The 27,546-nt window shown below is 41.8% G+C and overlaps 1 protein-coding gene across 1 annotated transcript in view; it reads left to right on the top strand.

Annotated features, from left to right (window-relative positions):
* Window positions 1–27,546, top strand: part of PREP (prolyl endopeptidase) — a 574,937-nt gene that overhangs the window by 187,028 nt on the left and 360,363 nt on the right. The window contains exon 7 of the mRNA XM_069235420.1: window positions 19,636–19,741. Within this exon, the coding sequence (XP_069091521.1) occupies window positions 19,636–19,741 (106 nt within the window). The remainder of the gene's footprint in view (window positions 1–19,635; window positions 19,742–27,546) is intronic.

Raw genomic sequence — 27,546 nt, 5'->3', positions numbered from 1 at the left:
AAAACATAAATCTGACTAATGGTTCATCGATGGGACCCAGGTGGAGGAGGTCATTGCCACTTACAAATATTTAGGCTTCATAGTAGATAAAAACCTGTCCTTCAAGCTCCAGCTTGTGGCTGCTCAAGCAAAGCCACAAGCCCTGACATATGGATTCAAGATTCTAAAACAAAAACTGAGCTGCCCATCATGCAATTACGTGCTCTCCGTTATGACAGCACAGTTAATGCCAACAGTCACTTATGGGGCTGAGACAGTGCTGGGCAAAGAAACAGCAGGTTTCAATCAAATTCAAACGAAGTCCTATAAAGCTGTATTTCAGCTACCTAACTCAGCTTCACCAACTCAGGTTCACCTCAAATTTGGGTTAAAAAACTACATATTCCAGAGCAAGAATGCATTTGTAAAACTCTGCTGGTGATTCCGAGCTGCAGAAACAGGAAGTTTTGCAACTTATGCTGGCTTGAAATTGAGGAACAACAGCGCCATAATATCATCGGCTCATGGGGAATCCACCTAAATAATTCAATAAAGGTCCTGGGCTTGAATATTGTCTGGGGCATGAGTTTTATCAAAGGAGAGTTTTTCTGGATGCTTAATGCTGCAACCCGGTCACTGTTGCTCACTACAGATAAGAACACACTTGCCAAAAGGCAACATGCCTGGGTGGTACTATCATCATACAAAGTACTCAGACCCCAGGAATATCTATCGGCTTTTTTCACGCAATCGTGGAAACAACAATTTATGCTTTTGTGCTTTGGGTCAATTGCCACCAAAGATATGGTCCCCTCCGAGAAGCAGCAATTCAGGTTGGAAGCGTGCCGTCTTTGTGGGTACAGACAAGAGTCCCTCGTGCATCTTTTCTGTTTATGCCCTGCACTGGTGGAACAAAGGAAAATACTTTTGAAACACACTTGCACAGCCCTTCAAATACGCTCTTTTATTAGCTGGTTAAGCGGCTCTTCGATTCCTTTTGCCTGCCGGGGGACCAAGTTTATGGTGCAGGCGTGCTAATCTATGTCAAACAGGGCGGTAGCTGAAAGGTTTGTGCACTGGGTGTCACTGGCTTACATCCAGTACGAGGTGTAACTAAGCACCATCAGATTTAGGGATTGACAGTCAATGCCGTATTGCCATTGCAAAGCTATGGTCAGAAGTGAGGTTTTGTCCTTATATCTCTACTGATTCTCTTTTAATATGTCATGTTTTAAGTTTTAGGGAAACCAGGTGGGGTCAGCCCACAGGTCCTGTCTGTAATTACTCATTTTAATCGTACCAATGTATGCGAGTTGTGAGTATTTGTAGGCTTGTGAATGTGATGAGTTGAATTGGCGTTGGTTTTAATTAACTATGCCAATAAATCTACTACTACTGTGGCAGTGTGTGTTTTTGCTTTGTGCCAATGTTTGTTACAATGGTGAGGGGCCAGCAGCTCCCACAACAATAAAGTTTCACAATAGCCATGTGAAAACAAGACATACATTGACAAAGCCATAAGAAGATCCACTGGAATTAAGCGGCCGGAGAGAGTCACATTTTGTACATGGGTTGAGTAAATTATGCTGCAAGACAAGGAAAATGATGCTGTATAATGCGGCACATTTTGAAATAGTATTACCTCATTATTTCGTCATTTTTAAACTTGGTAACACTCTCTGGGCATTGGTAGCACCTCATTGACTACCAGTTTAACGCCAAATTATAGCAGTAAGCAATAGAGAAGTGACCAATCCAGCTTTGCAGAAGGCCTTCCACTGAGTGGCAACACATGTCTTTGCATTTTAGTAACTTTTGAACCTTTCGAGCTAGAAACAATTTTTTTGTTAAAGTCTGCAGATCCTGTGGCAGTTGATGGATTATGTGGCATATGCGCCAAATCTTTAATTATGCAAAAATCGCCACTACCACACAATTGCATAATCCCAGTGGCCCTGGCCATTAAACTGACCACCAATGTCGAACCTATTGGCTTTACCTGTGCTTGTTTATTTTCATGTTTCGCATAATCTTGTTAAAACTGGTTTCACTGATTTTCCATTATGAATATTTTTTGGAATTACTGCCATGCATCAACACATTTTACTAAATGATGCCTCAAAGAAATGATACAGAAAATTTCACAGTAATTTTGCAAAACATTTTTTCCCCTAATTGCATTTTTTGAGAACAATTTATTTTGAAAGCAAAGAATCATCAATCTTGCTTTCAAGCTCTGCAAATATTTGCATCTAATTAGCGAGCATTCGGGGAGCATTACACATAGCTTCATATTGTTACATTTTTCAAACGTGTGTGTACACATTTGTTTTTTGGAGCCACTGTCAGTAGTGCAGTCCGAGCTTACAACATTTATTTACGGCGATTACCCTATTAATAAAGGCTTTGCATTAATGAACCATAAGTACAAGTTTGAACAGCATTAACATATGGAAACAAATATTACCTAAACTGCACACAGTTTCCTTCCCTGCTCCATAATGTAAATTGGCAGCCAAAGGGTTTGTGCTGCAGGGGTTTGGGCCTACCTTTCCCAAGGACAGAATAAACATGAAAATGTGTTGTCCTTGACACCAAACAATATGTCCTGGGCATTGGGCTATGGGAATTCCACACCCCTGCACTGGTTCTACAATGATATCCAATTATTCAGACCATTCATGTGTGTTTTGAGCTTTTACTGCAAGTATTCATTTCTATCTAGAATGTTAGAGTGATGGTATAGTCCTTCAGTGTTTTTGTTTTCCAGAACATTATTTGGTCTGACGTGTGCTACTGCTCATTGTAGGAGTCACTAGTTTGGTTGTTAATCATGCACAAGAATGCTACTACAACCTTGCTCTTTGCATATCTTCATTTTCCATGTAGTCAGGAAACGCATCTTTTTGGACGGGGCCATGCAAATTTGTAGACCACTGTGTATGACTTGCAGTTAGTATGTCATAGATTTGACCAGGGGGTACATAGAGCTACATCTACACCCTTCTCCTGGTGCTCAGTAATGGCTTAGTAATGTGGGTAAGTGTCATCGGCCACTCACAGAGAAGACTGGAATTGGTTGTTGGAAGATTATTTAGCTCCAACCCTGTTTTACCAGTGCACAGAATGTAAGGTATACTCTGACAATAGAGAGCTTTTATAAAAAGTCCCAATTTAGTTGAAAAGAGTCATGGGAAAGTGGGTCTGATTCTGGCCCAGAATGATATCGCAGTCAGAATGGTAATTACAGTATGTGCTGCATTGTTATGTCACCTTCCCACAGCCCATTCTTGGTTGCTCTGTATTACTTTGCATTATGGCTTTTATATGTAGCTTCAAACCCCTGATGAGGCCAAGAAGCCCACTGATTTCAGTTGGGTTTGTGACACCCTTTCCTAAGGTCGATTGATTGTTCAATGTAGTGTGGCCTGTATGATAGGTGGCTGTGTCAGCGTGTGGCCTCCTAAATTAGACTTAGATGACACATAATTGGGCAGTGACATCTACTAGCCTCAGAGGTCGACTCATATCTTTTGACTCAGACAGGCGTAATACGAGCATCAAATCAAACAATAAGAACCAATAGCAATAACAACAACAATATGCAATAAGAAGTCAGTAATTTATACACAACATGACCTACGTGGCCATGAATCCCTACACCAGTTTAGTAAAGTTTAAACATTTATTGCCCTTATATTAACAATGCTAAAGTCGTGCAAATAATATGCAAAAACAGATGATAGCAATACAGAAACAACACAGGTTGTCCAAAACGTCTGAAGAATCTTAGTCTGACAAGAGCAATCACCATTTAAAACTCCAAAAGAATTATACAGACTAACAACAGGATTATTGAGAAATGGCAACAGTTTTTTTTAATTGTGCAGTTGATTCTGTCATAATCAATTAATAAACACTTAATTCAGTTATTGGGTTGGACATACCTGCTTCTACTTTCAATTCGAAAAACATGCGTAGGGCTAGGCTTTGCACATGTAAAAATGTAAAAATAAGGCAAAAATGAATTTGGAAAACATGAGAACTATGGCGTTAACAAAAATGTGGTTGGATTTCCTAAGGAAAACCTGCAAAGAAAACAAATGTGCAATGTTTATACTTATCCTAAAAGAAATATCAGTTAGCAGAGTCTTTGGCAGCAGAGCCCAGGAACAGTAGGTCCTCAACGATCGGCATCAGGAATATAAAAGGGCAACAGTTCATTAGAGTTGGGCTTAAAGTAACTGAATTGTTAAAATCATAATCATGCAAGTCATCTGTAGAAATTAACATAAATAAACTACTACTTAACTGCACTTCTCTACTACATCACCTGAAACTTTGCTTAATTAAATCCCAAACGTTACTAGCTAGATTCCTATTGGACAAGACTGAGGTGTGACAGTGAGCAACAAAGTGAATTGTATTCTTTCGCCAATTACAACTTTCTCCACATTTCCTCCAGACAAGCTCATGCTGACTTACTTCTCCAGATGACAGTTTTTGCCTAATATTAACACTGTGGAAAACAGCACAGAACATGGCATTTTTACTAACATTATTTACTATCAGAAACTAAGACCTATTTTTAAAGCTTTCAGTAGTTATCGCAAGGAAGTACAGAATGAACAGAGTGGAAAAAACAGTAGTTTTTCACTGTGAGCTTTCAATGAGATAGCTAATAAACAAAGTTTGCAAAATAATTTCAATAAAGTCAGCATAACATCTCAACACTGTACTTGTGGAAAAATACTAAAGCTTAGCCATTTTGACTAATGCTAATACATGAAGAATAAAACAATTTCAATAATCCGACCATGTAAATCTTATAATTAGTATTCCATTACTCTTAATTAAATTCATGTATTACAAGTCATATTTAGTACATTAATTAATCAGTCAATAATGATTTTAAATCATTTGTTTCATTCATCAATATTAATTCTCTTTTGTCAGTACAAATGGTTATGATTCATCAAACTATGTTTCCAAAGTTATTTATTATTGTTTATAGAACTCTAGGTAGTGTACACCACCATGATAATCACAATGCAAACATGCACGTTTTACATTTTCAGCACGATTTTCTATAATTAGGCCCTTTAGTACACGTCATTTAAACAATTTGTTTAACTATATTTTATTAATAATGCTTGTTCGCTAACAGTTGTGAGGGGCACAGGGTGCCTACCATTTTCGGAATGATCAGTTTTCTATGGTTGAGACTGGCATAGAGTAGTTGGTCACTTTCGAATGACCTGATGAAGTTGTCAAACATCGTCCTAGGCAGAAAAAGCATGTTGCCCCGGATTTACATGGGTGAAAACGTGATTCTGTTTTTATATTTGTTCTTGGATCAACCACAGTATATTTTAGATGCTGCTTTCAAGATTCAGTTTGAGGTATGAGATAAGCATGACCTTGAAGACTACATGCCTCCTTACCTATAATGCTAAATGTATTATGTGTGGTAAATGGGTATCCTTGCCTTAGAGTCCGTGTTAGTTGAGCTTTAAAATGTACTTTTCTTACTTCTGATTCCTGAGTGAATGTGCCCTTATATGTCTGATATTTTTACATATAGACAAGCTACACCTAAAATTTGGGATTACTCAGACGCAAATGTTGCTTGGGCAGTACAGACTGTGTGTAATATTAGATAAATAATGTATTATAACCTTGTTTTACCTTTTAAATTAGTCTTGGGCTGAGTTCCAAACCAGCTGATAAAGACACTGGATAAATAACTGTATAAACTAAAATGTATGTGCATTAAATCATTACCTGTTCTTACTTGTACTGTAGCTGTGGCAATGGGTATCTGTGTAGTGCTGATCGTGAATATAAGAAAGTGTTCACAGATACTGCCTGTGACGTCATAGTTCAGTGTATGAAGGAGGCCTAAATTGCTGCTGCTCATGCTTTGCTTGTTCTGTGTGTGAGGACAATACTACTGCTGAGTACGCTCTTGAATGTGGAAGATGCATAAACTGCTGGTGTTCAAACTGTACCTCTGTTGTATATGCTAGTGTAACTTCGTAAAAAATATTTTCACTGTACAAACGCAAAAAACAATTGGCTTTGTCAGTGTTTGCCTTTGTTCTTACTATTTCTCTTGAGAATGTTTTCTGTTCTCTTGCAGTTTCAACTTCCTGCTGTTTTCAGAGCGCCTGGCCACTGTACTTGAGGCACTGCTAAACTAGGTCATTTAGGCTCATTCAATGGCTTTTACTTCACATTCCCCGCCCACACTCCTTCTCCCTCTTCAGTGGCCTTTTTGTATGGTGGACAACAGGGTCCACCTCCCAAAACACTTTTTATGTTTCGCCTCAATTACTTCGTGCAGCGGCAAATGGAGGCTTAAAGTATTGTGGACAGAGATGTGTTAAGGAATTGGCAAAGTGTGCTCTGGCCCTGGGCCCCAGCCTTTCAGGGGCCACCTGACAGAGCCTTCTCTGTTCTGCAGAGTGTTACCCTGATGACCTTCAATCAATCATCACTTATATAGCGCAGCTTATCACCCTGGTGGTCTCAAGGTGCTAGCTGGGGGGAGGAGGGGGCGCGGTTCGGTTGAAGAGCCAGGTCTTGAGGTCCTTCCTGAACTGAGCCAGCAATGGGGACTGCCTGAGGTGGAGTGGCATTGTATTCCAGGGCTGCGCAGAGAGGTAAGAAAAGGATCTTCTTCCTGCTGTGCTCTTCCGGATCCTGGGGATGGTGGCGAGGGCCAGTTGTACCGAGCGGAGTTGCCTGGAGGGAGTGTAGAAGGATAGGCGGTGGTTGAGGTAGGCTTATCTGATGCTGTGGGGAGGGCCTAGTATGCGTAGCTTGGGAGTTTGAAGGTGATGCAGTTCTGAGGGTACTGGGCCACCAGGGGTTGTCCCAGGCAGAAGTGGCTGGGCCCAGGATGAGGATCTCAGTCTTGTCCGAGTTGAGCTTGCCTTCATTGAGTTGTAAAAGTTATTTTTAGATGTTGATAGTTCGTCAGGGAGGGAATGAGCTGAGTGTCGTCAGCGTATGAGACAATTTGAGCCCCTGGTATCTGACGATTTAGGTGAGCGGGGTCATGTAGATATTGAAGAGGGTGGGGCTCAGGAAGCCCTGGGGTACTCTGCGGCTGGTTACTGTTGGCTTTGAGGTAAAAGGTGGGAACCTCCCTCCCTCCGGGCACGAGCGGATCCACTCCAGGGCTTTGCTGCATATGCGGGTGTTGTGTAGTCTGGTGCCCAAGGTGGTGTGAGAGACTGTGTTGAAGGCGGCAGAGAGGTCAAGCAGGATGGGGGCAGCTGTCTCGCCGCAGTCCATTAGGATTTGCATGTCATCCGTGGCTGCTAGAAGTGGGGTTTTGGTTCTGTGATTGCTCCTGAATCTGGATTGGAATGGGTTGAATATGTGGTTGGCTCTGAATAATTCTTAAACTTATTGTTTTAAAGACTGTGTTCCTTTATTTTAATGTGATTGATGAATGAGAGTCTATTACAGGTATTTTGCAGTGAAATGTGTTTGTTACATGCATCTTCCATAAAAAAAAGATTATTTTAGCTCAAAACCGAAGTCACTTATGAGGAATGGGAAGGGGTCACAGAGATTATTTTCAGTAATGATAGTAAGCAGTTGCTGCGTTACAATATTGAAAACACACATCACTACCCCTGAATATTAGATGCAAACACATTTAGAATTTGGGTGAGTGACCTCGCCAAATAGGTCATGAAAGAGCTGAAATTGGATCATAAATTCAAATCTGTTCCGAATAGGAGCCCCCAAAGTATGTTTGGCCCATGGCCCCCAAAATCCTTCGGATGTCACTGATTGTGGAGGGAGAAAAAACATTGGCGTTAAGCGCATTACTGATCATTCTGATGAACCATTTGCGAGGCATGGTTAAATGTGTTTGTGCTCAGAGTAAAGGGTTCATCATTTTCTGTCACTACCAAATATCTCTCTCTTCATCGAAGTTGGAAGCATATCATGTCCACGTGCATGTTGCAGCTGACCCTCATGGACGTCATTTAGGGTCATGAGAGGTCTCAGATGCAACCCCCTGGCGTGCACATGGCATAGTCTTTGCGACCCCTAGCTTCAGGGCTAGCAAAATCAGATTCAGGAACACATTAGTAGTGCACCCTTATGCGCGTTGGATGAGGCTCCTTTCTCGTTGTTTTCGCTGATTTATTTATTGCACTAATGATAAATAATGTTTATTTATTCTCTATTAGTGTAACTTCTGCTACCCCTTGCATTTGGGTGAATTGACATTTATGCTGCCCCTCCCATGTTTGCTGTTGTAAGCGGGATGTGTTGCAGTGTAACAGGAACAACTTTAGAAGCACTCATGCTGCTGAGAATTAGGGACCACTTCATAACGTTCACTTGCTGTCAGGTGGAACCAATAAAGAGGCAGTGTGGCTGATTAGACGGAACGCCATGTTAAAGATAACTGCTTGCTTCTAATACAAAAAATAGGATAGATGAAGGGGTGGAATGATCTATAAATATTTGGGCTGAATAATATGAATGAACAAGAGACTTGAAGAATAAATTGAAGGCCATTAGTGGATGGATGAAGGGACTTTTAAATGCCTGACTGATTTGATGACTGCATTAACGGTTGGCGCAAGTATAAACATAAGAATGTGTGCATAAAGGAACATAGTAATCAATGGATATATAAGTGAATGAAACGATTGGTATTGTTCAACTTTCTCTACTGGCTGAGGAAGAGAAGGCCCAATGCTTTTAGGGTTGGTACAAAAGTCCCTCTTTTTAAGACAGATTATCTACTGCCACCCCCCTGTCCACTCAACTAACTCCTACAGTGACTATCTTCACTGGTGGCTTTCATCACCTCATCCCTAAAGTTCTGGTACAGTTATCAGTGGTCCAGGGAGTGAATGGCCACTCCCAAATGCTTTCTCACTGGGTGCTACTGCTTCATGCACAGCCTAGTCCCCAAGAAGCTCAAGTGCGCCAGGGGTTTGGCTTCGGCAAGCAGCAGTCCATGGTGCTGGCCAGGACTGGAGAGGTTGCTGCTATCCGCCTTCTCAGTAGGTAATCCATCATGAAGGGCAGTTGGCCATGTAGCTGTAGCCAGGGCTCAGGGGCTTGTACTGTGTGCAGTAGAGCCCCTCCAAGCCCATGGTGCCAGGGCTGCAAGAGTGGCTGCCCAGTGGGGCCAGAGGCACCTGGCAGTTGAAGGCTCTGATGCCCATGCCATTGCCCATGAGGTATATTGCAGGCTTGAGTGCCTTGCGCTTGCGTCAGAGGCTGTGCGTCTGCAGATGCGGTTTCCTCGAGTCAGAGGCTGGGTCGATTGTTCAACAGTGGCCACTGCGGGACCAGGTCCATAGGCAGCTTCATGAATCTCTCTGTGAGTGAGAGGTTGTGGCATACAGAGTTCCAGCTGTGAAAGGCTCATTGAAGAAGGGGCAGCATACCTGCAGCAGGGGTGTGGAATGTGATAAAATATCTTCTTGTCCATGGGACAGGTTGCTTCTCAAATCTACTTGTCCTGTAAAAACATCAACATGTCCCTGTGGTGCCATGTAGAGCGGCGACAAATAATAATCTCTCTGCTTGTGCAAGGTCTCCTACTAAAGTAGGGCTTGAATACTTGGAATTTCAATCGCTACTAAAGCAATTTCCTTATTGTTGTGACTTTTTTTAAAATCTGGGTCCCTAGGTAGGTCTGGCGTTAACAAAGATATTTTGTTTTTGTTAAACTTCTATTTCTCTCTGTCAGCTGGCTTTACTGTGAGTGATTGTATTCTGCTCTTCCGCAAAGAGCATATTGGCACACAAAGTAGTTTTGTTCAGTGTCAGGAACTACTGTGGAAATCAGTGGTGTAACGAAACTGGAAGGGGCCCATGCAAAGAACATGGAGGGCCCTCTAGACTCACTCAGGGCAGGTGCTGTGCTGTGCTGAAACCCCCTGGGGAGAGACTGGGGGCCTTTGTTACACCAGTGGTGGCAATGTGTGCTTTTTGTAAGTGTTTGTTACAATGGTGAGGGACTGGCAGATCCCACAACAATAAAGTGTTAAAAAAGCCCAAGACACGCATTGACGAAACCAAAAGACTCACAAAAAATGTCAGATCAGTTGGTTTTGCCAGTGCTTGTTTATTTTCATGCTTCCCATAATCTTGTTGGAAATGGTTACACTGCTTTTCCATTAGGAATATTTTTTGGAAATACTAGCATGCATCAGCACATTTTACTAAATGACTCTTCAAAGGAATATCACCTAAAATTTCATAGTAGTGAAACGTTTCTTTTCGTGCTTGCATTTTGTTTCTTAGCATTTTATTTTGAAAGCAAAGAATCTTTACTCTTGCTTATAAGCTTCTGCAAACATTTGCATCTAATCAGAGAGCATTCTGGGAGCATTATACTTAGCCTCATATTGTTAAACTTTTCAAACGTGTTTACACTTTTTCTTTTTTTTTTTTTTACTGGAACCACTGTCAGTAGTGCAGTGTGACCTTATAATGTTTATTTACAGCGCTCACCCTAATAATGATGGCTTTTCATTGATGAACCATAAATACAAGTCCAAAGAGCATTGACATATGGACACACTTATTACCTCAACTGCAGACAGTTCCCTTCTCTGCCAAAGGGTTTGTGCTGCAGCGGGTTGGGCTTACTTGTCCCAAGGACAAAATAAACATGAACACTAGTTGCTCTTGACCCCAAACAATATATCCTGGGTGTTGGGCGATAGGAATTCCACATCCCTGCTGCAGAAACTGGTAGAACCCGCTTCACGTCAGGTGCCTTGCCTCTATACTCTGCATGACTATGACAATCAGCAAGTTGTATAAGTAAGGTAGCTTCTAAGGCCACAGGAGGCTGGTGCATGAACTGGGATGACTGTTCTGGCTTAATGGACATGGGAAGCTTGCACTGCAGGCTAGGTTGCAGGGCTCAGCATAGGCTGAAGGGGCAGAAGGGATTTTCATCCTTCACAGGGATCATTGCTCATTGAGGTTAACAGATCTTTGGACAGTGCATAGGATGTGGTAGAACCATTAACAAATTTCAATACAAACCAGTGATTACACAGAATGACCAATGTGGTCATAAAAGGAAAACTCCAGTCAGGAATAAAGTAAAGGGATTTATTACAAACTCATGCTCAAAGTCAGGCAGGACCATTCGCAAGAAAAAGTTATAACGATACTGAATCACCAAGGGTTGCCCAAGGAGACAAAATAAGTTTAGGCGTAATGAAGAGAACTAGACAGTCAATAAATACGATACAAAACATTAGTGAAATTATCTGATGAACAGAAATCAAGTGTTGCTCAGTTTTGATAAGCATCAAGACAATTTCAAACCAGCAGATTTCAATTTAGCTAGGCACAGGGGAACCCTACGGTTAAGCAAATCAGGGGAAAACGTGGTGCAGAGCATATGCCGGCAACAGACAAAAGAAACAAAAAAGGGCAAAGTAATTTGGAAAAGGGTCATCTCTGGGGAAAAAAAGTCACTAATACGGGTGGGCAAAAGATAGGTAAAAGAGAAAGTGTCAGAAGCTTGATCAAGAGTCTTCTGAAGGGGTTAGGAAGAACAACTGTAAATCTAAGCAAGACACATCAAAAGGGGCATAGGCAGAGATGAAATATACCTCTCCAGGGGGCTCAGCATACAGGATACTGAAAAAGTGGCTCAGCTTCTCATCTTCTGGAATCTTGTAAAGATCTTCTGACCCAAGTCCAACTGGTCATCAAAGTATGAAAGTTCATATGGCAATCTGATTTGTTCAGGACAACAGTTCATTTGATGTTAAAGGGGCATCATCCAATAGAAATTGATAGCACGACTCCAAGTTGGCACAATCTAATTTCTTCCTAGGTCTGTCATGGGAACAGCATCCATCCATGTACCTCCGCACAAGATTGAAACAAATGTTTAAATTGCTAGTCCACAGTCCAGGATGTTCTGCATTCAAGGTTGAATTTACCCAACTCTCTGTATAAAACAATGGAAGTCTATTACCAAAATAGTCTTCCCATGGGAACGAAGGCTGAAAAAGTTCACGTTAAAGGAATGACTTGAAATTTTCTGCACAGTCATGAAATACAAGGCCAACCAGGCCTCACGTAGGCTAATAGAAGTGAGTTAATACAGCACATTAATACATCAGTTAAATCGCACACATTTTTATATGCAAACTATAAATTCTGCATTAATCTTTATTAGAATTCAGATTACAATAACTAAACGGAATGACTCTTAATACATTCCAGTCAGTATAACGCAGAACTGCATTTCTATATTTTTGTACACATATTTAAATCATTAGAAATTCAGTATTGTTTCATTATGTAATATTAGTCTAGAACCTAAATTATATCATAATGGTTAAATTCTTCAAACATTTAATTAAATGTTGATACCACCAGGATTTCCAACATTTTTCTAAACAAATGCACTTTTAAAATGAGGTCTAAGTGCATCCTTCTTCAGTCAAACTATTAGTACTTTGGTTAACATAATACATAAAGTGTCACAAATAGATGACTTCTGTGACATGAGGGACATCACTAACGTTTCTGCTACAGCAGAAGGGATGAATGTTTGACTCCATATTTGAGATAGATGAAGTAGGCATGACTCGAAAAGAAGAGGGTGGAGGAGAAATTTAAATGCTTCTTGGCTATGTTCAAAGGAGCAAAACTGCCCAGCTCACTAAATCCACAAGGAAGGATTATTAATGTAGTATATCTACCGTGTATTTGTAAAGCGCACTAACACCCTCAAGGGTATCTTGGTGCTGAGTAGCTGTGTATACCTTGCCCTGTCTATACTAGTTTGGTTAATTGAAAATCAATGTCATCAGCTTTTTGCGGAAGTTTAGAAGAGACGAGCAGGCTGTGATGTGGAGTGTGAGGCCGTTCCCCACTTTACGATCAATGTAAAAGAATTCCCATAAGGGCAGTTTAGGATCAATGTAAAAGAATTCCCATGAGGGCAGTTATGAGAGATGAATATAAAGGTGAAAATAAAAGGAGTTCTGGCCGACGGGCTTCTGGTTGTGAAGACGAATAGGAGGAATTGTATGGAGTATTCAGTGAGCAATAAGGTGTGTAAACCACTGATTGCACAAATGGTATATAGGGATTTACCAGCCGCCCCTTTGGAAGAAGGAGTAATGGACTCACTGAAGTATCAATGGTCTGCTCTATATTGTTTATGGCTATAGATATTTTTGAGGTAGCCTGAAGTGTCATGTGTAAGTGGCATAACTTTCATTTCTGTTATCAGATATTTAGGGGGTTGTTTAGAAGGGAAGAATTCCCTTAGATTTTGTTGATGGACAATAGTGTGTGTTCCAAGGAAGTGGTAACGCAATTTGTCCTTGAACATAAAACAAATGTTCTTTGTATCATACATAAGTTGAGGCTTTTGTACAGTATCGTTATCAGTGTACTTTTATGAGGTTTGACACTTTTTAAGAGGGTTTTCCTTGCGTAACTCTTTAGTTCTCTTATTTTATTAGAAACGTTTCTGTTTGTAACACCTGAAAGGGAAATTGTGCCCTAATAACATTATTCCCATGTACCCCGTCTGAGTGGCCTCTCAAGTGCACTTCAGAAAGAAACGTGTGGTTTTAGTGAGGTAACAATTGTTCAGAGTGAGTAAACCACAACAGGGAGTTGTCACAGTAGCACAGGTAACCACTCTCTTTTTTTCATGCTTTCTCTTATGACTATATGTGGTGAGGAAGTGGGGGTGAGAATGGCACTGGCCTAGATCCTGTCAACCATGCCTGTGGTCTAATGCAAGGGAAGGTGGGGGAGCCTGGCATTGATCACGTGCCCCTTTCTCACAGATATTCCCTTGCTTGGAAGGCGTAAGCTAGTGGGAATTGTCGCTGTACAATAAAATGTAGCACCAAGATGAATTCTGGTCGAAGGCTAACAGCAGTTCCAGCCTAGGTTTACAACCGATTTTTGCTGTAACTAGCCCTCCCAGGGAAACCAGTAATTGGACTCACCCGCTGCTACAGTACACTTTCTAAACGCACCCATGCAAAGTGCTCTTGAGTTTAGGATTAGTTATGTGTTTTATAGTCATCAATCATTTCTTCCCCCTACAATCTCATGGTTTTCAGGTATTCCGTTTTTGTGAGTTAAGTAAGTTATATCTCCCACATTAAGAAACTTATTTCCTTAAAAAAGTATTATTTTACTGGGTGACTCAGCGTAAATAAAAATATATTTCCCCCATGCCAAATAACAATGGTGATTAAGCAATGCAGTGATTGTGAGGCCCGCCTTCGTTGTTATCTCAGTGAAACGCACATGGTTCAGGCAAATTGTAGAAATGTGGTAATCAGGAGGGCGGCATATAGACATATCTTGTTCGATATTGATTGTGTAAAGCTATATGGCTCACATTTCAGACTGGATTGCTTTGAATGTATTTTAAATATATATATATATTTTTTTATAAACTGTGGTAACGTCCATTTTAGGATAAATAAACACGTGATTCACTCTTAATTTTTTTTGTCATTGTCAAAATGTTTTTTTTTTTTTAGGTTTGTAATGTGTGTACATTTTTTGCTATCACTTACAAACAACAGTGGCTGTCTGTTGTTGTGTACCTATTGTCAATACAGTACAATACTTGGAGTGAACAGGCTTTGGGGCAGCCCCTCAGTCACAATTGGATGGCTTTCTTGTCCTTTCCAGTTCTCTTTTCCTAATTTAATAGATTTCCTCCCATTTCCTCGGTTTGTTCTACCCCTGAATAATGTCTTCTCTAAGTGCTTTCTGGTTTGGATTAATTTAACCAGTTACTGCAAAAGTGAAGCCACTGTGCAGTTTATTTCCCTTTCCACACTCTATGGTATTGGACCACTTTGTTTTCTCCCTCATCTCTGCCTCCTTGTCCCAGTCTTTTTCTAGTTGCTTCCCACGCCTAGGCTCATCCGACCAGCTACCTACCCTCTTCTACCACTTCTCCTCATTTGTACATACTTTATTTATTAATTTACTGTTTGAAACAAATGGCTATGTTGGAATAGTAAATTAAGAATAAAGTATAAGAAAAATGAATTGCAAGGTGGCCCCTGTCCATGACTATGTATGCAAAAGCACAGAGAGCCATCTTGCAATTATTATTATTTATTTTTTTAACAAAAGCCATATTAAGTTGAACACCCATTCGAGCACAGGCATACAAATGCATGCAGACACAAGTGGCCATCTTGGAATGTTTTTCATGCTAGAACAAAAATCATTGTAACACAGCTGCTGGTGCTTGTGCACGGAGGTTGTCTTGAAATTATTTTTTGCTGTGCTTTGAAAAAAAATGTTTCAAGATGGCTACTTGTGCATGCCGTATTCTTCTGCACGCACATTACCTACCCTGCCCGGAATGAATTTGGCTACGCAAGCATTGGGAAAGCCAGTAAATCTGCACCTGTATATTAACCCCTTCGCTGCCAGGCCTTTTCACCTCCTGTGCCGAGCCTTTTTTTGGCTATTTGGGGCAGTTCACGCTTAGGCCCTCATAAAATTTGGTCCACATAAGCTATCCACGCCAAATTTGGGTTCTGTTTTACAACAGCCTAGGGATTCTAAAGGTACCCAGAGTTTGTGGGTTCCCCTGGAGGAGACCAAGAAATTAGCCAAAATACAGCTAAAATTTCATTTTTTAAAATTTTTTTTAAACAAATTGGTACAAAGGGCTGTAGAAGAAAGAATTTGTTTTTTTCCCCTGAAAATGGCACCATCAAAGGGTTTGCGGTGATAAAATCACCATCTTCCAAGCTTTCAGGAACAGGCAGACTTGAATCAGAAAACCACATTTTCAACACAATTTTGGCATTTTACTGGGAAATACCTATTTATGCTATTTTTGTACTTTCAGCCTCTTTCCAGTTAGTGACAGAAATGGGTGTGAAACCAATGCTTGATCCCAGACAGTTAAACATTTCTGGAAAGTAGACAAAATTCTAAATTCAGCAAGGGGTCATTTGTGTAGATCCTTCAAGGTTTTCCTACAGAAAGTAACAGATAAAATAAAGAAATATTGAACTTGAGGTAAAAAAAAAAAAAAAAAGCCATTTCTATCAACGTTTTTTCTATAACTTTTTCCAGCTATGGCATATTTTTAAAGCAATATACCGTTACATCTGCTGGACTCTTCTGGTTGCAGGGATATATACGACTTGTAGGTTCATCCAGAAACCTAGGTACCCAGAGCCAATAAATGAGCTGCATCTTGCAATGGATTTTCATTGTATACTGGGTATACAGCAATTCATTTGGTGAAATATAAAGAGTGAAAAATAGGTATCAAGTAAACCTTTGTATTTCCAAAATGGGCACAAGATAAGGTGTTGAGAAGCAGTGGTTATTTGCACATCTCTGAATTCCGGGGTCCCCATCCTAGCAAGTAAATTACAGTGCATTTCTCCATTAGACTTCTTTTTTACACACTGCCTTACACTTGGAAGGAAAAAATGTAGAGAAAGACAAGGAGCAATAACACTTGTTCTTCTATTCTGTGTTCCCCCACATCTCCCGATAAAAATTGTGCCCCACTTGTGTGGGTAGGCCTAGTGCCCGCAACAGGAAATGCAATATGGACACATCATATTTTTACATTGAAATCTTGACGTGTATTTTGGAAAGTGCCTAGCTGTGGATTTTGGCCCCTGGCTCAGCTGGTACCTTGGGAAGCCTAGCAAACCTGTGCATTTTTTTAAAACTAGACACGTACGTAAATCCAGGATGGGGTGACTTGTGGGGCTCTCACCGGATTCTGTTGCCCAGAATCCCTTGCAAACCTCAAAATTTGACAAAAAAACACTTTTTCCTCACATTTCAGTGCTGCAAAGTTCTGGAATCTGAGAGGAGCCACAAATGTCCTTCCACCCAGCATTCCCCAAAGTCTCCAGATAAAAATGGTACCTCACTTGTGTGGGGAGGCCTAGCACCCGCAACAGGAAATGCCCCAAAACACTATGCAGACACATTAAAATGATCAATTACAAAACTACCTGTTTTGCAGGGGTTTTTGGTCCTGGTCTCAGCAGCAATCTAGGGAAACCTACCAAACTCATACATTTCTGAAAACTAGACACCCGAGGGAGTCCAGGGAGGTATGACTTGCGTGGAACCCCCAGTGTTTTCTTACCGTGAATCCTCAGCAAACCTCAAATTTAACTAAAACATCACATTTTCCCCACATTTCTGTGTGGGATCACCGCGCCGGCACAAATTTTCTACCACCCAACGTTTCCCTCTGTCTCCCAATAAAAATGATACGTCACTGGTGTAGGTAGGCCAAGTGCCTGTGACAGGGAAGAGCCAAAAACATGTCGAAAATTGAGAGGGAACCAAAGCAGGTCCAAAAGGGCAGTTTGAGAAAAAAAAAGTTTTTAGGCTGACAAGTGGGGTAGAATTTTTATTGGTATGGACTCAACAATGCTGGGTGGTAGGAATTTTGTGGATTCCAGCAGATTCCGTAAGGTTCCATCACAAAAATGTGGGGAAAATATGTGATTTTAAGCAAAGTTGGAGGTTTGCAGGGCATTGTGGGTAAGAAAATGGTGCAGGGTGCATGTGAAGCACACCACCCTGGACTCACCCAGATGTTTAGTTTTTAGCTGTGTCTAGGTCTCGAAGATTTTTCTACATGGCATCATCCCAAAGTCCAAAAAGTGCAGCCCTCACCATTCCAAGTGGGACGATTTTGAGAATTAGCCAAGCTCTTGCGTCCCAAATGTAAAACCAAAACCCCAAATACTCAAATGTCCTTTTGCTTGCCGTTGGGAAAAGATCTTTTAGTGTGCGGGGGAGAGCGGAAAGACTGTTACCTCCTTCAGTTGGGGTGGGGGCATAACCATGCCCGTACTGGTTGGTAGACACCACCCCACTATTTTTATTTTTTTAATTCCCTGGCATCTAGTAGGCTTCCTCCCCCCTCCCCCTCCCCCACCGGGAGTGGATCAGGGGTAATTGCCCCATCTGCCTACTGGTGGGCAGAGCAACTGTGTCCCTATTTATTCTGGGTGGGGGTATGGCCCCTACCGTCTTTTTTTTATTTTTATTTTTTATTTTTTTAAAAATCTTCCCTGGTGTCTAGTGGGCTTTCTGCCCCCCTTGAGGGCAGATGGGCCTTACAAAAATAGGCCAATCAGAAATGGCCAACAGTAATGTGCCCCCATGTGGAGCGACTCTTGCCAAAGGGGCCGCCCCCCCACTCAAAACACACACACGAATCCCTGGTGTCTAGTTATTTCTGCCCCCCTGGGGGCAGATTGGCCTAATAAAAATTGGCCGATCTGTCTCCATGGTGGGCAGAAATGGCTTACAATACATTTGCCCCCCCCAGGGGAGCGATCCTTGCCTAAGGGATCGCTCCCCTTGCATGAAAATCCTGATGTCCAGTGGTTTCTGCCCCTCTTGGGGGCAGATTGATTTAATAAAAATAGGCCGATCTGCCCTCCAAGGGGGGCATAAATGGGCTAAAATAAATTCCCCCCCCCCCCATGCTTAAGAGGTCGCTCCCCTCGTGTTAAATAAATAAATAAATATCCCTGGTGTCTAGTGTTTTCTCCCCCCTTGGGGGTAGATCGGCCTAATTAAAATTAGCCGATATGGCCCCAGAGGGGCAGAAATGGCCTAAAAAATATTTTGGCCCTCTGGGGAGCAATCCTTGCCTAAGGGGTCGCTCCCCTCATAATGATAAACAAAAAAAAATCCCTGGTGTCTAGTGGGCATTCCTGCGCGATCAGGCTGCAGGAATGCTTTTTCGAGACATAAAAAGGAAAGGAAAAGCCTTTCCTTTCCTTACCTCCCTGACCTCCCCTGCCCCCGTACCAAGGAGAAACTAATCAGTTCCTCCTCTGGCTTCCAGCGCTATGGAGGCGACCTCTGATGATGTCATCAGATGTCACAGGGGTTGGGGTTGTCGGTGGTGTAAGGGGAAACGATAACCTTTCCATCCCTGCCCAGGGGAGGGGGTGGGAGGCCTACCCCGGGGGAGCGCCCCCGTGGGCCCAGTGCAAGACGAACTAGTTACGTCCTCTGCACACGGCAACCATGGACAAGGATGTAACCAGCTCGTCCCCGGCACCCAAGGGGTTTTAAAGACTCATAACGTGTTGACTTTGCCAATGCTTGATTTACTAATGCAGGCAAGTTCAGCCTGTCAGAAGATAAGATATTTGACCCAGTGTATAAAGGTGATGATATACTTGGGATGTTTAAATGTTTTTTTTGGGGGGGAGGGGGAGGATAGGGAGCGTTTAGGTGCCCAACAGACAGCAGTTCCAAAGTGTAACGCGTTTTTTGGCTGCCGTTAGTAAAATAAATAATTCTTATTTCACAACTTTGAGTGTGAATCTTTTGAGGAAACAGAGCAGCTTTGTAGGTTGAGCAAGGAAAGATGCATCAAAGGTTTGGGACCAAAAGTACATGAAAAGTCCATACATGCACATGACACATAAATACTAGTCAAATACTAAAAGTGTCAAATTATATCTAATATTTGACAGAAGGAAAGGACTGTCATGCTTTATCTCAGTGAGAGTCAAAAACAAATATTTGGCTAAAACTTCTTTCTTTGCTATCTCAAAATACCCTTATTGTGACATATTTATCACCGTATATGTTTCTCATCTGTTGTTGTAGGTATCAGATGACGGAAGGTACATCTTACTGTCTATCCGGGAGGGATGCGACCCTGTGAATAGGTTGTGGTACTGTGATTTACAACATGAAGCCAATGGAATTACTGGTAAGTTATTCCACATATGCAGGGACATGTTTTCCATTATCTTCCCAAGATAACGGAGATACTGTTCTGTAACAATAAAGGTATATAATAATCTTAATTAAAAAAAAAAATCTTTGCTCAGCAAATGTTGAACCAAAGACCCTTCTGGCACCTGAGGAATTAGATTTCCTTCTTTGCAAATTATGTGCACCTGCTTATACGTTATGTAGGCACTTGGCTCCATGGCTCTAAGGCAAAACTGTTTGTCAACGTGTATTTGTGTATGTCACCGTGTGCATGCACTGATGGCATGACACATTTTTTTCTTTACCATTCCATGATGGCAGATGCCAATTCTGAATTGATAAATTCAAACAATTAAATAAATGTGCGCAAAGGTGTGTTTTGAAAAACAAGTGGGCCAGGAACAAATTGCCACTGCCAGGCCCTCCATGAACGCTCTCTAAAAGAATATATGTCTTTTTTATTTTTTTAAATATTGCAGTATGAGGAGCAGGGGAGCATCGGAGAAGCAGGTGGGGGGGGTGGAGTCAACACCAGGGAGGGAACAATGGGAATCGGGGTGCAGAGAAGCAATGGAGAAGTTTGAGGCTAGTAGAGATGCAAAATAGGAAAAAAAATAAAAGCAAAACAACACTGAATAGGGGAAGCACTGACCGAGTTGGGGGGGGGGGGGAATAAGTGAGCAAAATGAACCCCGTGGGGTTCTGGTATTGAGGGGAACCAGCAATGGTGGCCAGAGCAAGAAAACACTTGCACTTCTATGGAGTGCTGAAAGAAAAAGAAAAAAAAAAATCCTGGACAGTGATAGGACGCAATTCATCCAGTCGAAAGGATAGGTAAGAGGCTCTGCTCCATGGGAGGGACACTCACAAGAAGAGAAAGAAAAAACATTGAATAAAAAGCAAGCTAATGAGAATGCCAATCAATGGCAAGCAGTGGCCTGACCAAAAGCCCACTGTAAGTTTTAATTTTGTCCTCAATATGTGTTTGACAACAGACTGCTCAAAAGCTGCCTCTAGGCCAGACCTAAAAACTAACATAGAAACATTTTTTATTGTGTGTATGTTTATTTTATCTAAGAAGCCACATTTTTTAAAGACCATTGTTTAAAAGGGTTGTATTTATTGTATTTTTTTCTGCTCCTAGATGCCTATTTTCATATGCAAAATGACACAAAAAAGTAGCATGAGTTTGCTGAGTTTCATTTGAGTGCTTTACTGACGCTTATTTTCCTCAAATTTGTGAGGACGCTCCAGTAGAAATAGCGTGATAAAAAAAATAAAAAAAGCATGAACAAACAATGAGAGGAATGTCACTTTGTTTTATGAGATACTTTTCTTTTTGTACTCCGGGGGACGGTGGTACAATTTATCAATGCCAAAGTTTGGTTTTCAACCTAGAGGTCTTTGAAAACGTTTTTTTAACATTCTCTAACCTGGAAAACTTGAGGTAACATAATCGGAACTGTGTAGGATTAGTCACATGAATTTCCATTGTGTTAAATCTTACTCAGTTAAAAAGCTGCAGGTCAATCTGAAAATGTTTCAGAATATTTGGTTGCATCCGCTCTGATAGAGCTGTGCGGTGCATGGTCATAAGCTCCACTCAGACTAGGAAGGCTGTGCAGCTTTCTGCTTTTCATTGGCGATGGCCAGTACCTTTTTTCTGATGTCTTTATAATGAATGGCGGCAGGCTAAAATGCGGCTGGTTGCTTTTTATAGCATGACAAACAATCTATGAAACTGACTAGGATATCACACACAGTTTTTGAATATTAACTTCCCATTTAAATACCTACTCCAGTAATGTTTTTCCGGTGGACATGCTGTGATAATAAATGCTACATTTGGAAAATATAATTGAGTTAGCTGTAATTGAGGAAATAGAAATGGAAATATAATACATCTATGTTCCACTTGTTCCTGTGGTTTATTCAGTATCTCTACAGTTGTCAAAATGTCAACGCTGCCCAACCCACCTACTGTCAGGGTTCCCAACTTCATTCCCTTTAACTGACCTCACTCCCAGTTAATGTTCTCTGACCCTTTCCTTCCTTTCCACATGGTCCCCGTCTTCAGACCTTTTTTAATATGTTTGGTTAGCCTTCTTAACTTCACTGCTTGTCCCCATCGCCCAAGGTCTGTACCGGTATACCAGTCATAAAACCCTTGAAGATACGTGCTTTTGATTTTCTCCAGTGCGTGATGATTTAAAATGGTTGGTAATTAAAAATATATAATTTTTAACAGTTTTGGCACTTCATTACAAGTAATATATATTAAAATGAAGGAATACATGGTGGAGACTAGTATTTTCTGATTCCATACCAGTATCCCAGCGCTGAATTCTACAATTCTCCAGTACTGAATCTTTCATAGATCCACATGTTTGAATCTTCCCCATCATTATGGTGGGAGTCCCACTGTATTTAAAATAAGCGGTACTAAAAAGTACATTGGAATACCATGGAAAAAGCAATTGACATTGTTAGCCAATTCACATTGTTTTAATAGACCCAAACTTCAGCCAATCAGAGGCTGGACCCAAGAGCACTTCTCCCCTGCAGAGCCACCATACCTCAGATTTCTAACCACACATGTGTGTGAGGGATTCTCCCTGAGCTCTGTTCAGTTGTTACAGTTGGTGAACTATCGACCCTTGTTTTACTCTCAAGCATTTCTTTGGATTCAGCTTTAAGTTACCCTGTCAACTTTAATATGTCAGAAGAATCTAAAAAAGGCTTTTCAGGACATGCAGGTCCTGTGGAAAGGCAAGACTATTTTCTGAGAATCCTCATAAAGAGTGCCTATATTGTTTACATCCTAACCATACACCCAGGGATTGTAAGCACTGTTGACCTTTATCTGCAAAAAACCCTTAAGGACAGAGAACCCAGACTACTTCTAAGGCTACAAAAGAAAAAGTCCAGCTCCCAAACTGGTTCTGACAAGGAGGAGGGCCCTAGTCGCTGTCCGCCAGATGGAAAACGCACAAATGATGGCCCTACTTCACCCTTGAAAGACTCTAAAAGACTGAAGGCTGTGGAAAAATCAGAGAACTGTCAATGCCTACTCCAGCATCTGTGAGGACAGTCAGCACAACCACCACCTCGTCGACGACAATGATGGCGACCGCTCTGTTGACAACCACCCTTAATCAGCAGCCTCATCGATGAGGCTGTCGACGAGATGAAAAAAAAGGTGGCATTCTTTGCTGAAAATGTATCTGCTCAGCTTAGGCCAGAGTTGATATCACCCAGCATGGTGTCCCCACTGCCTCAGCCCACCTCAGAAGAAGGGACTTTCAGACTTGCACAAAGTCTTTGGCAATTGCAAGTTAAATGTCAGGATTCAGAGGATAATGGTGATGAACCTGACAAGGACACTTTCAGTTACTTGGAAGGGGACTATTTGTTCATGGCCCAGCAGCCAGCAGGGCATATCCCGTTGATTCTACTCATTTTCAAGAGCACTGTCCCTAAGAAGAGCCTCCGGAATAATAACAAACCACAGGGGGATATACCATAGCAGTGCCCATCTCTTTAGTCGCAGACTTAAGGCACATGCTAAATGATTATTATAAATGCTTTCCAGATTCACATGACCAGTCCCAGTCGTTCCGGGATGCACAGAGGCACCTACTGTTGTACCTTTACCTACAAGTCCCATACCAGACAGGACACAGGAAATCAGACATGTAAAACCCCCTCCCCCCCCACCATAACTATCAGGGATGATTTAATAGAAAATGATCCAGATGATAAGCCTGATTAATTACTCCAAGACCCAGATACACCAGGTCAGAAATGGGATAACTACATCGCACCATTATCTCCTTATAATATTGGATATGCACTTCGATGGGAAGAATTTGTCAAGCAGGTGGATGGCACCCTTCAGGCCATGAAGGCTGGCACGGACACTGCGTGCTCCCTAGAAACCCTGCAACAGAAGCGTTTTCAGTCCTTTCGTGGAGGAATAGGAAGAGGGCAATACACACAGAGACCCTCTTATCAGTCATACAGATTATCTGCCATACGCACAGCAAGGATATTGACCCCAGTACACCAGACAACAGTAGCATTACAGAGGGTTCAAGACAGCTTACTCTACGCAGCCAGCTCAAAGGAGGCCTTCGCTGGGAGGAAAAGTCCAAGATTCTACAAGATGGCGGTGACATTTCTCCGGCACTAGTCACCTCGTACCACCACATTCAACATTTGAACCATCACCTCTCTGCTTTTTTACTATCAATGGGAGAGTACCACCACAGACAAATGGGCGTTAAACATCATATATCAGGGTCACACCCTTGAATTTCTGCTAAAGCCCCCCTGCCATCCTCCTCACAAAAGGGCACATCAACACCTCACTCTCCTAAAGCAGGACATTTCTGTGCTTCTTCCTGAAAAAAGAAAAAGTCCGGGAAATCGAGACAGGTCATGGATCTCAGACAGCTAAAAAAGTACTTAAAAAAGCAACCCTTCTGAATGGTGTCATTGCAGGAGATTCTGCTTATGGTCAACAGATGTAATGATGCCTCTTGATCCACGTAAACCATCGTCGGGTCTTAAGGTTCCAGTTGGCAGTTATCAATTCAAGGTTCTCCCTTTCGGACTACGGTTGGCTCCCAGGGTCTGTACAAAGTGCATGGCGCCAGTTGCTGTTTTCTTGAGTAGACATGATCAGCAGGTATTCCCCTATCTGGACGACTAGTTAGTCAAGGGCTCCACATTCCGCTCTACCAAAGAATCTACCTTGTTTTATCAACAGCTATTCAAGTCTCTTGGGCTCCAACTAAATACGGAAAAGTCATCCCTCATTCCAACCCAGTCGTTGGTATTTCTGGGGTCCATGATAGACTTTATGGTTGCCCAAGCTTACCCGACTGCAGAGAGAGTACCATGAATAATGTAGACGGCTGCTTCCCTCCTTCGACGAAAGTCCACTTCGGTGAGGATGTACAAATCAATGTTGGGGGTGCTATCCTCGTGCTTCCCATTAACTCCAAACTATCGCCCACAAATTAGATCTCTATAGGAACAGCTAGATACTCAGTGGATTTAAATTCACGGTTTCTTATAAGGTTATAGTCAACATCACCCCTATGATGAGGAAAGCTCTGTCATGGTGGGGAAAGGAAAGCAATATATCTCCCGGTCTCTCCTTCGAAGCGGCACAGCCAAGTTTCGTAATGACAATGGCTGCTTCCTTGGACAGTTGGGGAGCACATTTCCAGGAGCTAGAAATCTACGGAAAATTGTCCTTCCAAGAAGCACAGATGCACATTAGCATTCTACAACTGAAGGCTGTTTTCCTAGGGCCACAGTCTTTTCTATCCAGGATTCACTGATCCTCTGTCCTGGTCAGAACAGACAACACTGCCACAATGTTTTACCTTGGCAAGCAATGGGACACAAGGTCAAAGAACCTTTCCTCTCAGGCCCAGCAAATTTGGGAGTGGTTACTAAAACACAACCTGTCATTGCAAGTCGAACATGTCCCAGGCATAGACAATGTATGGTCGGATTCTCTCAGCAGGTTATCCAGTCAATACCACAAATGGGAAATAGATCACAGACAACTCTCATGTGTTCAAGAAAAGGAGTACCCCAAAACTCAACGTCTTCGCAACACTATCCAACAAGAGGTGCAAAAGGTTTGCAAGCAGATTCCCTCCGAGAGGGTCTTGGGGAAATGCACTTCCGATTCAATGAACAGGAATGTTTGCCTATGCGTTTCCACACTTCCCTCTCATTCCCAGATTGTTACGCAAGATGAAGAAAGAGCCATGTCATCTCATTCTAATAGCCACGGCATGGCTGAGACAGTATTGATATACAGAACCTCTACTACTGTCATTGTGTCCACCCACACAATTCCAGTCGATGGACAACCTAATCTCCATGAGCACCGGTCAGATATTGCATCCACAAATGCAGTCTCTGTTTGTCAGCATGGGATGTCATGGACATGAGTTTGGCTCTCTAGTTATACCAGCAGAATGTAAATCTATCCTGGAACAGGCAAGAGCATTTTCCACAAATAAATCTTATATCGCAAAACGGAAGAAATGTTATTGTTAGTGTCTCAAAAATGGACTACATCCTTTTCGTTCTTCTCCAGAACAGCTGCTGTCATATTTTCTTCATATGGCAATGTCAGGCTTGGCACACTCTTCCATCAAGGTGCATTTAGCAGCAATTTCCATATTTTGCAGAAAGCTTGGGGAAATCTCTCTGTGGTCCACTAGACTGGTAAAGGATTTCACAAAGGGCCTGTTCAGGGCCTTCCCACCAATCAAGTCCCGACTACATCCTGGCAGTTGAATACTGTTCTTTCCCAGCTCATGAAGCCACCTTTTAAACCTATTCATAAGACGGACATAATTTAGGTCTCATGGAACACTGCCCTTCTATTGGCCCTCACCTTCACCAGGAGGGTAAGCGAGATTCAGGCCTTTACAATCTCTGAGTCTTTTCTACAATTTAAAGATGATAAATTATTGTTGAGAACAAACCCCAAATTACTTCCTTAAGTTTCTACCTCTTTTCACTTGAATGAACCTATAATTTTGACAACGTACTTTAAGAATCTTTCTTCAGCGGCGGAGAAAGCTCTCCATTCACTAGAGATCAAACGCTGCTTGAAATTCTACATTCACAGGACAAAATCTTTCAGAAAATCTGATCAGCTTTTCACCTCTTTCTCAACTCCTAGAAAGAGTTATGCACTTTCAAGAAGCAGCATAGCTCACTGGGTATCAACATCTATTACGTTTTGTAACGACAAAGCAGGAAGACCACTGTCCCGAAAAGTGGATGCACACTCAACCAGAAAGATGGCTAAATCCACAGCCTTATCTGCAGGAGTGCCACTCCCAGACATCTGCAGGGCAGAAACATGGTTGAATGCTCATACTTTCACCAAGCATTACTGTTTGGAATCAGCATGGAAGGCAGGCAGTTTTATGTCACCTTTTTCATTAAGGTACAGATTATCTTTTAGTTTGTTTTATTGTTCATATGCTCCATGTTAAATTTTATTGTAATTGATGGCCTGTATCCAGCTGTTTTACTAGCTGCTAAGCTCTATGCTTCATCTCTTATTTCAGGTTATACCTCATTAAGAGTGGTTCTGTCTACATGCTCTAGGTTTACTTACTGTTAGCTACTCTGATTCAAGCATGGGGAATCTATGAAATATTCGATACTGGAGAAAAAACAAGTTACTGACCTGTACACAGTGGTTCTCCAATATTGATATCTTTCATAGATGCACATGCTACCCACAGACCTCCCCGTTCACGCCTACCACTCGTATACCTCATGGAAATATATCTATCTATCTGTCTATGTAATATATATTAACACGTGCTCAAAATCTGAGGTATGGCGGCTCTGCAGGGGAGACGTGGTCCTGGGTCCAGCCTGTGGTTGGCTGAAAATTGGGTCTATCCATATTATTCCTATGTACTTTTTAGTATTGCTTATTTAAATACCATGGCGCTCCCACTATGACTACGGGATAGATTCAAGCATGTGAATCTATGAAAGATATCAGTTCTGGAGAACCACAATCTACAGGTAAGTAACTTGTTTTTATAAAAGTTAATGATTCCAAAATGGAGAATATTATACAGACCCGGTTTTACTGTGTCCGTTCGCTTATAAATTCTGGCCACATTGTCAGTCCTTCTCTGTTCCTATGTATCACCTGCTTGCAGCAGGTGGTAAATGCAAGGCAACCCTAGCACAAGTGAGAAGGGGCTAGGAGTGGACACTGCAGCTGCCTGCAGGATG

The sequence above is a fragment of the Pleurodeles waltl genome, chromosome 5 (genome assembly GCF_031143425.1).
Source record: "Pleurodeles waltl isolate 20211129_DDA chromosome 5, aPleWal1.hap1.20221129, whole genome shotgun sequence".
Taxonomy (NCBI): Eukaryota; Metazoa; Chordata; class Amphibia; order Caudata; family Salamandridae; genus Pleurodeles; species Pleurodeles waltl.
Note: the sequence above shows the minus strand (reverse complement) of the source record. Positions and strands in the feature narration are given on the sequence as shown.